The 13,415-nt window shown below is 32.6% G+C and overlaps 1 protein-coding gene across 1 annotated transcript; it reads left to right on the forward strand.

Moving 5' to 3' along the window:
• The first annotated feature begins 6,905 nt into the window (after positions 1-6,905).
• LOC133816990 (uncharacterized) lies at positions 6,906-9,485 on the forward strand. The gene is made up of 2 exons (XM_062249362.1): positions 6,906-7,710; positions 8,396-9,485. The coding sequence occupies exons 1-2, from the start codon at positions 7,123-7,125 to the stop codon at positions 9,116-9,118; spliced, it is 1,311 nt and encodes a 436-aa protein (XP_062105346.1). The 5' UTR covers positions 6,906-7,122; the 3' UTR covers positions 9,119-9,485.
• Positions 9,486-13,415: the final 3,930 nt, after the last annotated feature.

Genomic DNA, 13,415 nt, shown 5'->3' on the forward strand with positions numbered 1-13,415 from the left:
ATTTTGCTTCTAAATGTGAGCTGAGTTGGCTGGCCTGTATAATTTTCAAAAGAGGTTTTTAAGGGTTTTGTGTCGTTTTTGTGTTTTCCACTTTGTGCCATTTCATGATATGGGCTACTTCTCACATTCTTGTGAAACTAACTAAAACTATAGTTCAGTTCAGCCTTTCAGGCCTGGTTGGTAATGTTTTTAAAAATACCTTATTTTTAACTTTATATTGATATTTACTATTTTGGAATTTTTTATACAATATATGCTAAAGATATATCCAATATACATCCAGTTTTTTAATTTAAAGTTTAATTTACTGAAAGCACGTAACAGAAATCATGTAAAGGGGTTTTTTTTGTTGCAAAATAAGTAGTATAAAATGTTATATTATTTTATAAATAATATAATATTTTGATTAAATGAACTGCGTGGCAAATAATAGTGTGACAAATATTATTTTTTCAGATATAGCATATATTTTAGAGTTACAATTTGATAAATGATCATCATAATAATTTTTGTAACATATAAAGTTGAGTTACAATTCTTAAAAAATTATAATATGTATCTCTCACATATATTCACCAATTGATGTGTAAAAGAAGTTACACATCATGAATTTAATTTTCATTAACTATAATATTTTATAATTGTTGTGTGCATATTTCTAACTCCCAATAGGTTTTGGTGGAATTATAAAATCAAATAGTGGATGAGAACTCTATAAATAGAGACAATTTTACTCATTTGTATGTATGTGAAAAAATACACTACATAGATTAGAACACTTGTGATGATATGCTCATCTTAAAAGATAAATTATATCGAAATACTGTTTATGGTTATTTTTTTAAAATTAATAATGTGATCACATTTTAGATCACAAACTACCATATTTAAGGTACAAAACATTCATAATATTATTCAAATCACACCTCAATAATTAGAGAAGAAGTTTGTTTATTCTTTATTGAAGATAAATGTTATTCTATTTTCTTATTTAGTTACACAGTCATACTATTTGTACACACATGACACTTATATATAAGTATTTATAATGTTTGTTGTTATTTAATATGAATTTTAAAATTTTTTTTTTTATAAGTTTGATTGAGTAATAACAAAATAATATATTTTTTTTAAATATAAATGATAATTTTTTTAATAAAAAGTAATAATTTATGCATTATATATTATTATAATAATATTTTATAACATTTTAATTTATATTAATATAATTATTATATATCTAGTTTTGTAAATATTATTATAATAATAATATTTTAAAATATTTAAATTTATATTAATATAATTATTAAATATTTAGTTTTGTATTATATATTATTATATTAATAATATTTTATAACATTTTGAATTTATATTAATATAATTAATAAATATTTTCATTAAATATTATATAATATTTTGAATTTATATTAATATAATTAATAAATATTTATTTTTAATTGATTTTAAAAGTATATTTCGTTAAAGTTAAGAAAATAAATTATTAAAACAAAAAAAAAACCATTATATTACAATTATATACAGAAAAGATATACAAAATAAATAAGATTTTTTAAAATAAGAATAATATTACTCATAATGACATTTTTATTTAATTTGTTATACTTAAATAAAAATGATAATTTAGTAAAATTCAAACATTTTGATAATACTTATTGATTACGTTAGTGTTGAGATTGGTTAAATATAATGGTGAAGATGTTTACACGTTGTGGTGCAAAACACTTAACGGTTTTCACTAAGGAGAAGTGAAAAAATGAGATGGTGTAGAAGGCATCTAAAAGTGTCTTTTTTGGGTCTAAAGTAATACACTTATGTATCCAAACATTATAAAAAAGTTTGGGTGTATTTTGAGGTGTTTTGAGACAAGTCTTGGAGTGCCAAATCAGAGGCATCCGTACGTTGCCTAGTGCTTCAAAACCCTAGCTGAGACAAACCAGGCGACGCGTCGCTTGGGCTGTTATGGGTGTCCGTACAATTTACGTAAAATGCTCAAAATTATATGTTTTAAATGCTCTAATTCTATTTGTTAGACTAATGATGATGCATATACTGTAAGTATGAGTTATTAGAGTTGTAAAGCCTTGATCACACTTTCTAATTCTCTCTCTCTAGCTCTCAAATATCAAAGTTTTCTCCAAAAGACTCGACAAACTTTGTTTGACTTACATGAGTTGAAGGCTTGTTAAATCTCAAATCTCATTCTACTTAGTTGAAGCTTCAAGCAATAAAGAAAGGCTTGGAATAGAGATTTTGGACAACAATATTTTTATTGTGTATAAGCCTTAGAAGTTCCCAAAGTTTGAAGATTCAAGTTGCTCTAAATCAAATGTTGAATCTATCTAACCCTAACTTTCTTTTGTATTACTCTATTGTGTTTTCATTGTTAGTATTGATGATTAAATATTTTTAAGTTCATCTTATCATCTCTTAGTTTTTTGTATTCAAGATTAATATTCATATTATGAACATGTTTATTTGATTATCAAGAATTGCATTCATACTTTGAATTTGGATATTGATTAACATTTAAGGTTTAGACTATTGAATTATTCTCATTATTCATTGTTGATCTGTAAAGTGTAAAGTCATATATTTGACAAATAATTTCAATTAATTTATCAATTTATAATTCAAATCTCTCTATTTTTATTAATTTATCCACTTTAATTATTATTATTATAGTTTAATAAATGTAAGAAAAGCAAAAAACTTGTCCAGTGTAAAATGTTGTTGTCAATTAGGACACGATCTATAGATATTATTTTTTCTCCAATGCAAAATGTTATTTGTTCATTATTTCTCTATCCCATTAGTTCATAATAAGAGCATTAATTGTGAGTGCTAATGTAAATTTTATATTTTAAGAATCTAAATCATACACTTTTGTAGCCTATCACCTTGGGTGGGGTGGTGGGGCCTTGGTCATCAAAACCAATGTAGGGGTTTCAAACCCTCCCAAGCCCACAAACATGTATATCATACATATTATATATTGTTCCCTATAATTGTGGTAGCTGATGTCCCCTTCCATGGTAGCATTGCTGGTCCTCTCCTTGTGAGCTACTCGACACTCATTTCCTCAGCTAAAGTATCTCCACTAACGGGCTTGTGTTCGACTTGGGATATTCTAATGAAATCATTCACTTTTGTAATAAAAAAAAATCAAAGTTATAATACTTGTGATTGGAGTGTTTTCCCTAAACTCAAAAGTTAGGCCCAAGATAGTGGCATAATTCAATGCCTATGAGGTCGTAATAATATGGTTGGGGCAACCCATCTATGCATCCACCCCCTCGGGACAAGTGATTGTCTTCTTGAATCGAAGCCTAATTCTTAAAATTTGTACTTGATAACTCTACAAAATAGAGTTATCCTACCACATTTTTCATGATAGTTGTTGCTTAGTCTTTGAGTTTTTAAATAGTTTATTAAGTTTTTAAGTAATTTTGAATTTATTAGTTTTATCGTGATTTTATATATTTTTATGTGTTTTTATAGATATTTTATTATAATATGTTGTAGTTTAATTATTTGAAATTTGTGTTGTTAGATTAAAAGTTAAAAATGTGATTTTATTGAACTTAATTGCCAAAGTAAATTAAAATTTTAATTAATATTTTCATGGACTTAATATGAGTTATTTTATAATTGAAAATATTTTATTCTAATTTAATGTTTACTTATTTTGTAAGATAAACTTTGACTTTTGTTATGCTTGAAGAGAGAAAGGTGTAGTTTTAAAAAGAAAATAGCAAAAAAAAATGGCATTTTTCTCTTGCCCCACCAACAGCCAGGCCCAACGCCCAACGCCCCAAGCCCAATCCAGGCGGCCCAGCACTCCTCTCCCAGCTGCCTCCCTACTCAGCCAGCCACTGGGCCCGTGTCCAGCCAGCAGCTCCCATTCCCAGGCCCATACGCGTCCAACCCAAAGCACCCCATAGGTCCGAGCCATCCTTGCACCACCCCAGCTGCACTCACACGCCCCAAGTCAGCCAAGCCCAAGCACCTCTGCCTAGATTCAGCCCAGCAACCCAGCTGCCAACACCCACTTTTCCTTGAGCCCAAAAAATTGTCATTTTGTCCCCTATGTCTAAAAATGTCAACTTTTTACTCATTTTTCTACACATTTTTACCACAACATAATCATTACACTCTATAATTTACCTCTACATACTATATTTGTTTTATTTAATTAATCTAATTAATTTGAATTGATTATTTTAATAATCTCATTTTTGCTATAAATATGGAATTTCAAGACCATTCTAAGGTGTTTAATTTTTTGTTACCATCTTTTTTTCTCCCATCTTCTTTCTACCATTTTCTCTATTCCATTTTGGGTTTTTTCAAGAGCATTTGCAAGTATGTATGTCATTTATTTTGTAATTTATACTCTAGTTATGCGCTTCTAATCTTTTTCATAAGATTATTAAGATCTTGATGAAGCAACTTGTAACTATGTAATATTTATGTTGTATGTTGATTTTCATTGTAATGCAACAAAGTTTATGGATTTTTCTTCTTCATATATGTCTTTCATCTTTAATATCTCATATTTTTTATTGTTAGATAATATGCACTTTGTTATTCATTTTGCAAAAACATAATATTATTTGTGTAAGATGTGTCATTAAATTGTACACATCCATGCTTATAACAAAAATATTATGTTTTGCCTTATAAATAATGTTATTTGAATTTTTTTTTTGTTTCATTAGGTTGATTCACATTAAATACTTTGAAATTATAATTTTTGAAAAGTGAAGAAAAATAATATTTTTAGAAGTAATTTGTGCTTAAAATTATAAATTTATTTGAAAAATGATAGTTTGAATTATTTTAACTATCACTAAAACTTGGGAATCAATATACTGATAAATATTATTAAACTTAAATTTTATGGATTCTAGTATCTTAATAATATTTTCTTTTACCACTTATTTTCAAATCATTATTGGTTTATTTTTATTCTCTCAAATAGTTTTATTTTAAATCTTTTATTTTATGTTCATAACATTAAAACTCATAAATCTTTGGAGCTAGGTTAGAATTTTATTAATTTTGGTTTAAAATAGTTTTCTTTTTTATTTTAGATAACTCTTTTGGGTTCGATCTTGTGCTTACACGAACACTATATTTCATATACGATTCGTGCGCTTGCGAGTATAAATTTTTAAAACATACTCGTTTTGGGTCCATCAGTACCCTCGGTGCTTACCCAAGGATACTCACCTTAATCCTAATCGACTTCAAGGTTGTCCTATCAATAGTCACGACAAGTGTCACTCCACGAGTTGACTACTAAGTTGCATGATTGAGGGCATGCCTTTACCCAATCAAAAGGGATGCTTGACATGCAACTAGGTTAGGTAAATGCGTTACACGGTGCCTAACCTGTCAATTTATCGAAGGGTAGCACCCCCATCCACCACATCAACAAGGGAATACATCTATTCTACTTCATGGTTTTACCCTGTCAAAAATGATGCTCGACATGTAGCTAGGTTAGGAAAATGTGTTACATGCTGCCTAACATGTCGATCCGTTGAAGGGTAGCACCCCTATCCACCACATCGGTAAGGGAAAACATCTCTTATACTTTCCAAGGAATTACCCCTTAGCACAGGCCTAAATAACCTTCACCTTATGATCTAATCAATGATAATGGTTTTCTTCGAGAGCCACCCCTGATCTAACGGTCTAGGAGCTCGCCCGTATGCCTTATAAGACGGAGCCCATTCCTTCCGCACAACACACAACCTAACACAAAAGCAAGATTTAGACTTTATCTATTTTCACTTCGTTTACCTTTCTAAGATATCTTTTAGCTCAAAAACTCTCCCAACAAGAAGTTCCTCTTAGTCTCAACTTAAGACAATAGTCAAAATACCTTCAAGTCTAACTAGAACCTGACAAAAGAGTCTAAGATTGAAGCACAACAAACCAATCAATATTCTAACATTTTTATCTCTTGTTCATCCATATCATTGGAACAAAATCGAGCACTTTTTATAGCTGTGCAAAAAAATTTGTAACTCGCCCACATCAACCCGAAATAACTGACAAAAAATGTAACCCAAAAAACCCGACTTTCATTTCAAACCGCCCAATTACTATATTTGGCGGGTTGAAATTTTTGGCAACCCGCCCAATGTAACCCGACCCGTCCAATTAAGAATTTGTCTATTTATTTAATTATTAATTATACATATATAAAACTAAATTCAAATTATTTTATTTTATAAAAAATCATATATTTTAAAGTAACAATTATTTTAGTTACAAATACAAACTAAAAATAGAGAAAATAATAAAAAAATTAGTGAAAAATGATTTTTTTTTAGAAAAAAAATAAAAAAAAAGTTTCGGCAGTTTGGTCGGGTGAACTTGCCCAAACCGATGGTTGGGTTGAACTTAAAATATTTTTAATTGGATGGGTTACGGGTTGAAAAATATCAACTTGATTATAAGTTTGAGTTTGTAAAAAATCTACCAAACATGTCCAAACCGACCATTGAACACTCCTAATTCTTATTTACAATATTAATAGAAATAATATATATATATTTTTTTATGTTTCATTATATAAAAATTATTATATTAATATATATTTTTATATTATTTAGTAGGATAACGAATTTAAATAAATGGACATTATGTCAAAATTTGTTTAGTGGCAAAATTAATTCTTTTCATTTGTAATTTTTTTGTAGTATCAATATAAATTAATTACCAAGTTGTGTAAATAATTAATATTTTTGTTTCAATAAATAATAATAATAATAATAATAATTTCGTGGTTTTGGAATGAAATGAGAAAAAGACATATAGACATGTTTGATATGTCTTCATCACATTCATTCACACTTTCTTTCAAACACATATTAAGCTACTAACTAACCCTACCTTTTAAGACTTTGAGCTGATTTTCAGGCTCATAAATTCATAATAATATTTAAACTCAGCTCTCCCACAACTCAACAGATCTTCCCAATTCAGATTCACACTAATACAATTATGCTTTACAATGGTAGATTCCGATTCCTTTCTCAATCTCAATTCCTCTAGATTTTGATTGAATTGGGATTTGACCTCGCTTCAATGGGTTCCTCTCAGTCTGTTCAAGTTCCCGAAAATAGCGACGAAGAAGAACAGGAACAAGAGCAAGACGACGACGACGAAGAGGAAGAAGAAGAAGAAGAAACAGAGGACCACAATGGCGAGCCTGATAGGATGAGGGAAGTGGATAACCATTTGGTGAAGAAGGTTCTTCAACAGGAACCGGAGATGTTGCCCTGCTACGCATCCGCATCGCCTCTCTCTCCTCAGCTATCTTCATTGGGTACGCCTCGCCTCGGACCCTCTATCAAGGTCTGGGACCCTTACAATGTGCTCGCTCCGCCACCCCCGCTTCCGCCTCCTCCCGTCTTTTCCCGGAGCTTCTCGTCCAATGCCATGGACGAGGATCGGGTGATGTTCGAAGTGTTTTTGATTAGTCACGGCGAGTGTCAGCTGAGTCTCAGGCCGGATTTGGTTGGGGGCCGGTGCCCGGAGGCTGCGCTCACCACCAATGGGAAGCGCCAAGCCAGGGCTTTGGCGGTGTTCTTGAATTCCCAGGGGATTCGGTTCAATGCGGTTTACTCATCGCCGTTGGATCGGGCTCGATCCATGGCTGTATCAGCTTGTCAGGTATTACTGTTATCAACTTTGTTTGTTTTCTGACATGTAAATCAGCATGTGAATAATTACATAGTTTGAAACTGTTGTATGTTTTGTTGGGTCAGTGGAGTGAATTATTAGAGCTTGAATTGGAATGTAGGAAGTGCATTTTATCCCATTTTTGGTAGTTTGATGTGATGTAACCTTGCCAGACAATAGGGTGTTTGTTAATCTCGAGTTATAGAATCTCATCTATTGAGGACAATGAGCCTCAAATTGTTGGTTAGGGTAGGCATTACATTTAGTTGATTTTTCTTTACTTGAACAAAGTTGGAAGTTTCCAAAATATATAAAATGATACATTTTTATTTTGGGAAACTAGGATCCCCACCCAACCCTACAACACACATTTGGGGATCAGAAAATAATGGCTTTGTAGATGGTGCTTGGGGGAGACTATTTGAGCTACCCCTTTTGGTTGAATCCAATATGAGCAATTGCTTCACATCTAATTCTGATCATGATATCATTGAATCTAATGCTCGTGCTTTTAATCCCATAATATTGATTTTTTTGAGACAGACTGAAAAAGATTCCTCCAAAATTTAATTCTGCTTGGGTGTACCACAAGAATTTTGGAAGTTTGAGTTATAATAAGTTTAATTTGGCTCTTTTGAAAGTTGAACAATTTGTGTACAACCATAAAATCCTGCAGGAAATGAACTTTGCAGAGGAACAGATTCAAACTTCGGATGCTCTTGTGGAGATGAGTCAGGGGCATTGGGAAGGATGCCTTCGGTCAGAGATATACTCTGCTGAAATGTTGAGCTTTATTGACAATGTTCAGCCTGATTTTTGTCCACCCTCAGGGGAATCACTGAGGCAAGTGGAGTTTCGAATGGTTAGTTTTCTAAATGGGACTGTGTTGGGACTGCCTGAAAAATTAAGATCAGATTTCTCGTCACTCCATCCGATGGAGAACCAAGGTTTTCCACTCCATAATCCTCACACTTTATCGAGTTCAATCCATGACCGAGAAGGGTCTTCACTCGCAGCACCTCACTGGGATATGCTTCAGAGGCAGCAGCGACAGGGAACTGGGCTACTAAGGAAAAAGTCCGGAAAAAGCAGGCTACAATTTATGACTACCACTGGAGATCATGAGGTCGAGGAAGAAATTTCCCCTCAAGAGTCCAATCATCGAAGCTCCCTACATGATTTAAGTGGCAGGAGCTCCTCTTATGCCCCTACTTGTATTGGTATTTTTAGTCATGCAGTGCCAATTAGGTGTCTCCTCACTGGCATCCTTGGCTGCAGCCCGCTAATGTCTCATAAGATGTGCATAGACGATTCTTCAGTGACTGTGCTGCAGCATTCATGGAAAACTGGTTGGCAGATAAAAAAGTTGAACGATACTGCACACCTCAGACTTCTTTAGTCGGAGTGTTTAGCCTGAAAAATCTCATCTATGGATTCATCGGCCAAGGCCCGGCAATGGCATCGGTATGGTTTCTGGATTGAACTTGTATGCTGCAACTCATGATGTTGGATGAAGTTGCACTACATTTTGCACTTTTTTGTTACCATCTTTGCAATACTTGTTTCTAGATTAAGTTTAACTAGCTCCCAAGAAAACTAATTGTTGTGGGAGTTGGGATTATTTTTATATGGGATGATTCTTTTGATTTGTAGCCATTTCCTGGAGTAACTATAGTTGTAATAGAAAGAAAAATAAGTTTATTATTGTTTTATCATATTTTTTTTTTTTGAGAATGGGAAAACTTTTATGAGCTTATTGGCAGTCACTTACTTCTTGTTTTTTTCCTTTTATTTTTTCCCTTTAAAAGTAAATTCCCATGCTTTAAAGGGTGTGTCATTCATTGTATAGATTTGGGCATTGTTCCATAAATTAGATAATGATTTCAGTGCCACAATCTGTGGTAGCAGTTGCTAGTGGAGATCCCTGAGTTTCCATGTGACTCCTATATTTTATTAGTCTTAAATCACCGTTTCTATGCTTAAACTTTTTTTAGGTTTTTAGTGGAATCAATCTGAATCTTCACCTGAAATTATTATGTACTCTAATATTTTCTTTTTATGTGGAATATTCATTTGATATTTTTCTCAAAATTCAGAGGGGTTTAGGGAACATAACCTTTCTTGATGTATGCAATTAGTAAGGTACAATAAGACAAAGATGAAAAGAAAAAGAAAGAAGTCATGTTAGTTTTTTTGCAAAGTTTAACACTTTATTTCAAAAGAGAGAATCATCTCCTTTTGTAGTTCATTATTTTCTTTACTTTCCAACCTCTTCGATCAATCTCTGTGAAGTAGGGTGTTAATTCTCCAATATTTTGGCTCTTATTCTATCTAGTGAAAATAATTGAGTAATAGTGTAGAATATGAGTAGAGTTTTTTTTTTTTTTTTTTTTTTAAATGACCTAAGATCGTAAAATAAGGAAAGGGTAGAAGAAAGGAACTTATTTAGGGACATACAATGTAATAAAAATGTTTGATCATTGCACTTCGGACCAGGTTATTTTATTCTAATTCTTATAGTAAGAACTTGAATCAAAATACTTCATAATATGACAATATATTTATACAAAACTTCGGCATAAATGGTGAGATAGATCATAAGCTATTTTATCCTAACCTTGTGGAGTAAAGTATTTAATGTTCCAATATTTTGGCCTTTATAGATATCTAAACAACTAAACCAAAGCACCTCCACTTGGAAAATGTACCAATTATTTAAGTTAGAGCATACCCATACAAGCATACAAGATTTTTAGGTAACAGATGGTCTCACACCACACGTGGCACCAAAGGAATCCATAGCAGCCAACAGAGTCACATGGGGGGGAGAGATCGGATCAACCAGAGTCCCACACTCACTCCAAAAATCTAGACCTTTAACATTATTAAAACCCTTTTCTTCTTTTTCTTATATATGCAGATAATCTAGAATAGAAAGAAGAAACTGTTTGTCCTACTCTTAAAAGACAGTAAAATTTAACACTAGCACTGCTATCCCGTGATGCCCACCGAGTGAACTAACGCTCACTCACACCACCACACTATACATAACCCCTTTATCCTCTAACTCTCACATCTCAACTCTCTCTCTCCTTCTCTTCACTCTCCAATGGCCATTTTATCATATAAGTTCTCAGTTGCCTTAGCCATGGCCACAGCTATATTCCTTGCCAATTTTCATTCTACATATTCAAGAAGCAGTGTGCCTGCAATCTCAGCCTCTCCAGCAGTGTTGCCGTACGTGACAGCGCCCAATATGTCGTCATTCTTCCCATCTCATCAGCCGGCGGCCTCGCCTGACTCGGAGGCCTTTGCGCCAGTGCCTAGCTCGGGGGAGTTCGTGGGAAGGGTCTCTTCTGCTGAATCAACTAATAAAAAAGGGTTGGCTTTAGCTTTACATTGTGGGGTCCTTTCTGGGTTTTTCCTATTGAAATTTGTTTGTGTTGTTTAAGCATTATTATAGTTATAGATAGATCATGTTAGTTTGAGCACATTATAGCTTCATGTGTTGAGATCAGATGATGGTGATGATGATATTGAGACTAGAACAGTAGAACTGGTTTTGTTTTGTTTTTCTTTCTCTTTGCTTAATCAAATTGATTTGTTTTTCTTTCATTTCACCGTTTGATTCGATACAAATATGTAACAACAATTGGCTCTGTTTTTCAAGGAATCTGGGGAATCGAAATAACATAGATAAGATCATTTTTAGACTCTGGTACAAAACAGATGAACTACAATCTTGCTCTTTGCTTGTAAATCCCAAGTTTTAACATATTTTTGTTAGATCATGTTATGTTAGTCTATGTGAGGAAAGTATAACAGTGAAAGAGAATTCAATAACAGAAGGAATAAAGTCTGAACACAAGAAATATAGAATGATGTTCTCTGTATTGCTCAAGATCAACAGTACAAAGGGTTTATATACAATGATGAAGACAACTAAAGAAATATAAAAGAAGTTGTTAACAACAACTAACTGTGTAACAAACTATCAGATCATTGTCATATATCTATTCTAACACCCTCTCAAACTGAGCATGGATAAGGGAACCACTTTCAGTTTGTCACGGAGAAGAAGGAATCTTGTGCTGGACAAAGCTTTAGTAAAGGTATCGGCTTGATCTTGAGCTGGAATGTGCTTGACAATCAGCATTTTGTTGAGAACTTTTTTCCTTACAAAGTAGAGATCAAGCTCAATATGCTTAGTTATGGAGTGAAGAACAGGGTTAGCTGATATGAGTACTGTACTTTGGTTATCACACCAAAGAACAGGAATAGCAGAAGGAGAAGCACCAATTTCATGAAGAAGAGACTGTATCCAAGTAATCTCAGCAGAAGCATTTGCAACACTCCGATATTCTGCCTCAGTGCTTGACCGTGAAACGGTTTGGCTTTTTTGAAGACCATGAAACTAAGTTGCCCCCAATATAAACACAAAACCCCAAAGTGGACCTCCAATCATCCGGATCTGAGGCCCAATCAGCGTCTGAAAACGCTGTTATGTTGAAGCTAGTGGCTCTGATACCATGTGAGGAAAGTATAACAGTGAAAGAGAATTCAATAAAAGAAGGAATAAAGTCTGAACACAAAAAATGTAGAATGATGTTCTCTGTATTGCTCAAGATCAACAGTACAAATGGTTTATATACAGAGTGATGAAGACAATTAAAGAAATATAACAGAAGTTGTTAACAACAACTAACTGTGTAACAAACTAACAGATGATTGTCATATATCTATCCTAACAGTCTATCTCTATAAAAATGGGCGTGAAGTAAAGAAAATGTGCTCATGTGCAAGGTCAAGTTTGGACGAAAATAGATGGTTATGCAAGTGTGGTTTTTGACCTAAAATGAAGACTTAAAAGTTGAAAAGATCTCATTTATGTTTAAGTGATACATCACATTATAATAAATAAAGAGTAATAATATATGCACCAAAGAGTAATGATACGGGCACACACAAATTACATACAAATACTACACACACTTATGTGATAAATCATTTTAATCAATCATATTTATTTAAGATGAGCCCCATTAAGTAAAAATGATTTGGTACATAAGTGTGTAGTGTTTGTGTGTAATTTGTGTGTGCATGTATCATTATTGGTGCACCAAAATATTACAATGACGTGTCAATTTTATTTAATCAATCAATTATTCTTTTAAGACAGGACCCAATATTTATAAAACATTCTCACATCACTTGGTTGTGATATTTTGGTGCACATATCATTATTTTATAATAAAATTATTATTATTGATTAATGCTTCAAAATAAGATATATTGTCCTACTCCACTTGAGTTAGTATTTAAATTTAAAATTAGGTCTCATTAATAATAATTTAAAATATTACCACAATTAAATTTAACTATTCGTAACATGTCATCTTAAATGATGTTGCGGATATTATATGATATTTTATAATAAAATAATGTGTCATTCAAATATAAATAAAATATGTTGGGAAGAAACATGTTATACCCAGATTTCGAGCCGTAGCAAATATGACCTCGAAAGCTGAGTTCGCATTAAATGGTCTCGTGAGGGTTAAGGGTATGCTCTACGATTGTAAATCGGAGCCTGCAAAGTATGGTACAGATCTCGAATATGGTGACCTCGAAGTGATCTCGATCTCGAAGGATAGCTCTGTGAGCCCCTCATCTTCAGAAGCAACTCCGGAGCAGGG

This window comes from Humulus lupulus, chromosome 2 (assembly GCF_963169125.1).
Source record: "Humulus lupulus chromosome 2, drHumLupu1.1, whole genome shotgun sequence".
Classification (NCBI taxonomy): domain Eukaryota; kingdom Viridiplantae; phylum Streptophyta; class Magnoliopsida; order Rosales; family Cannabaceae; genus Humulus; species Humulus lupulus.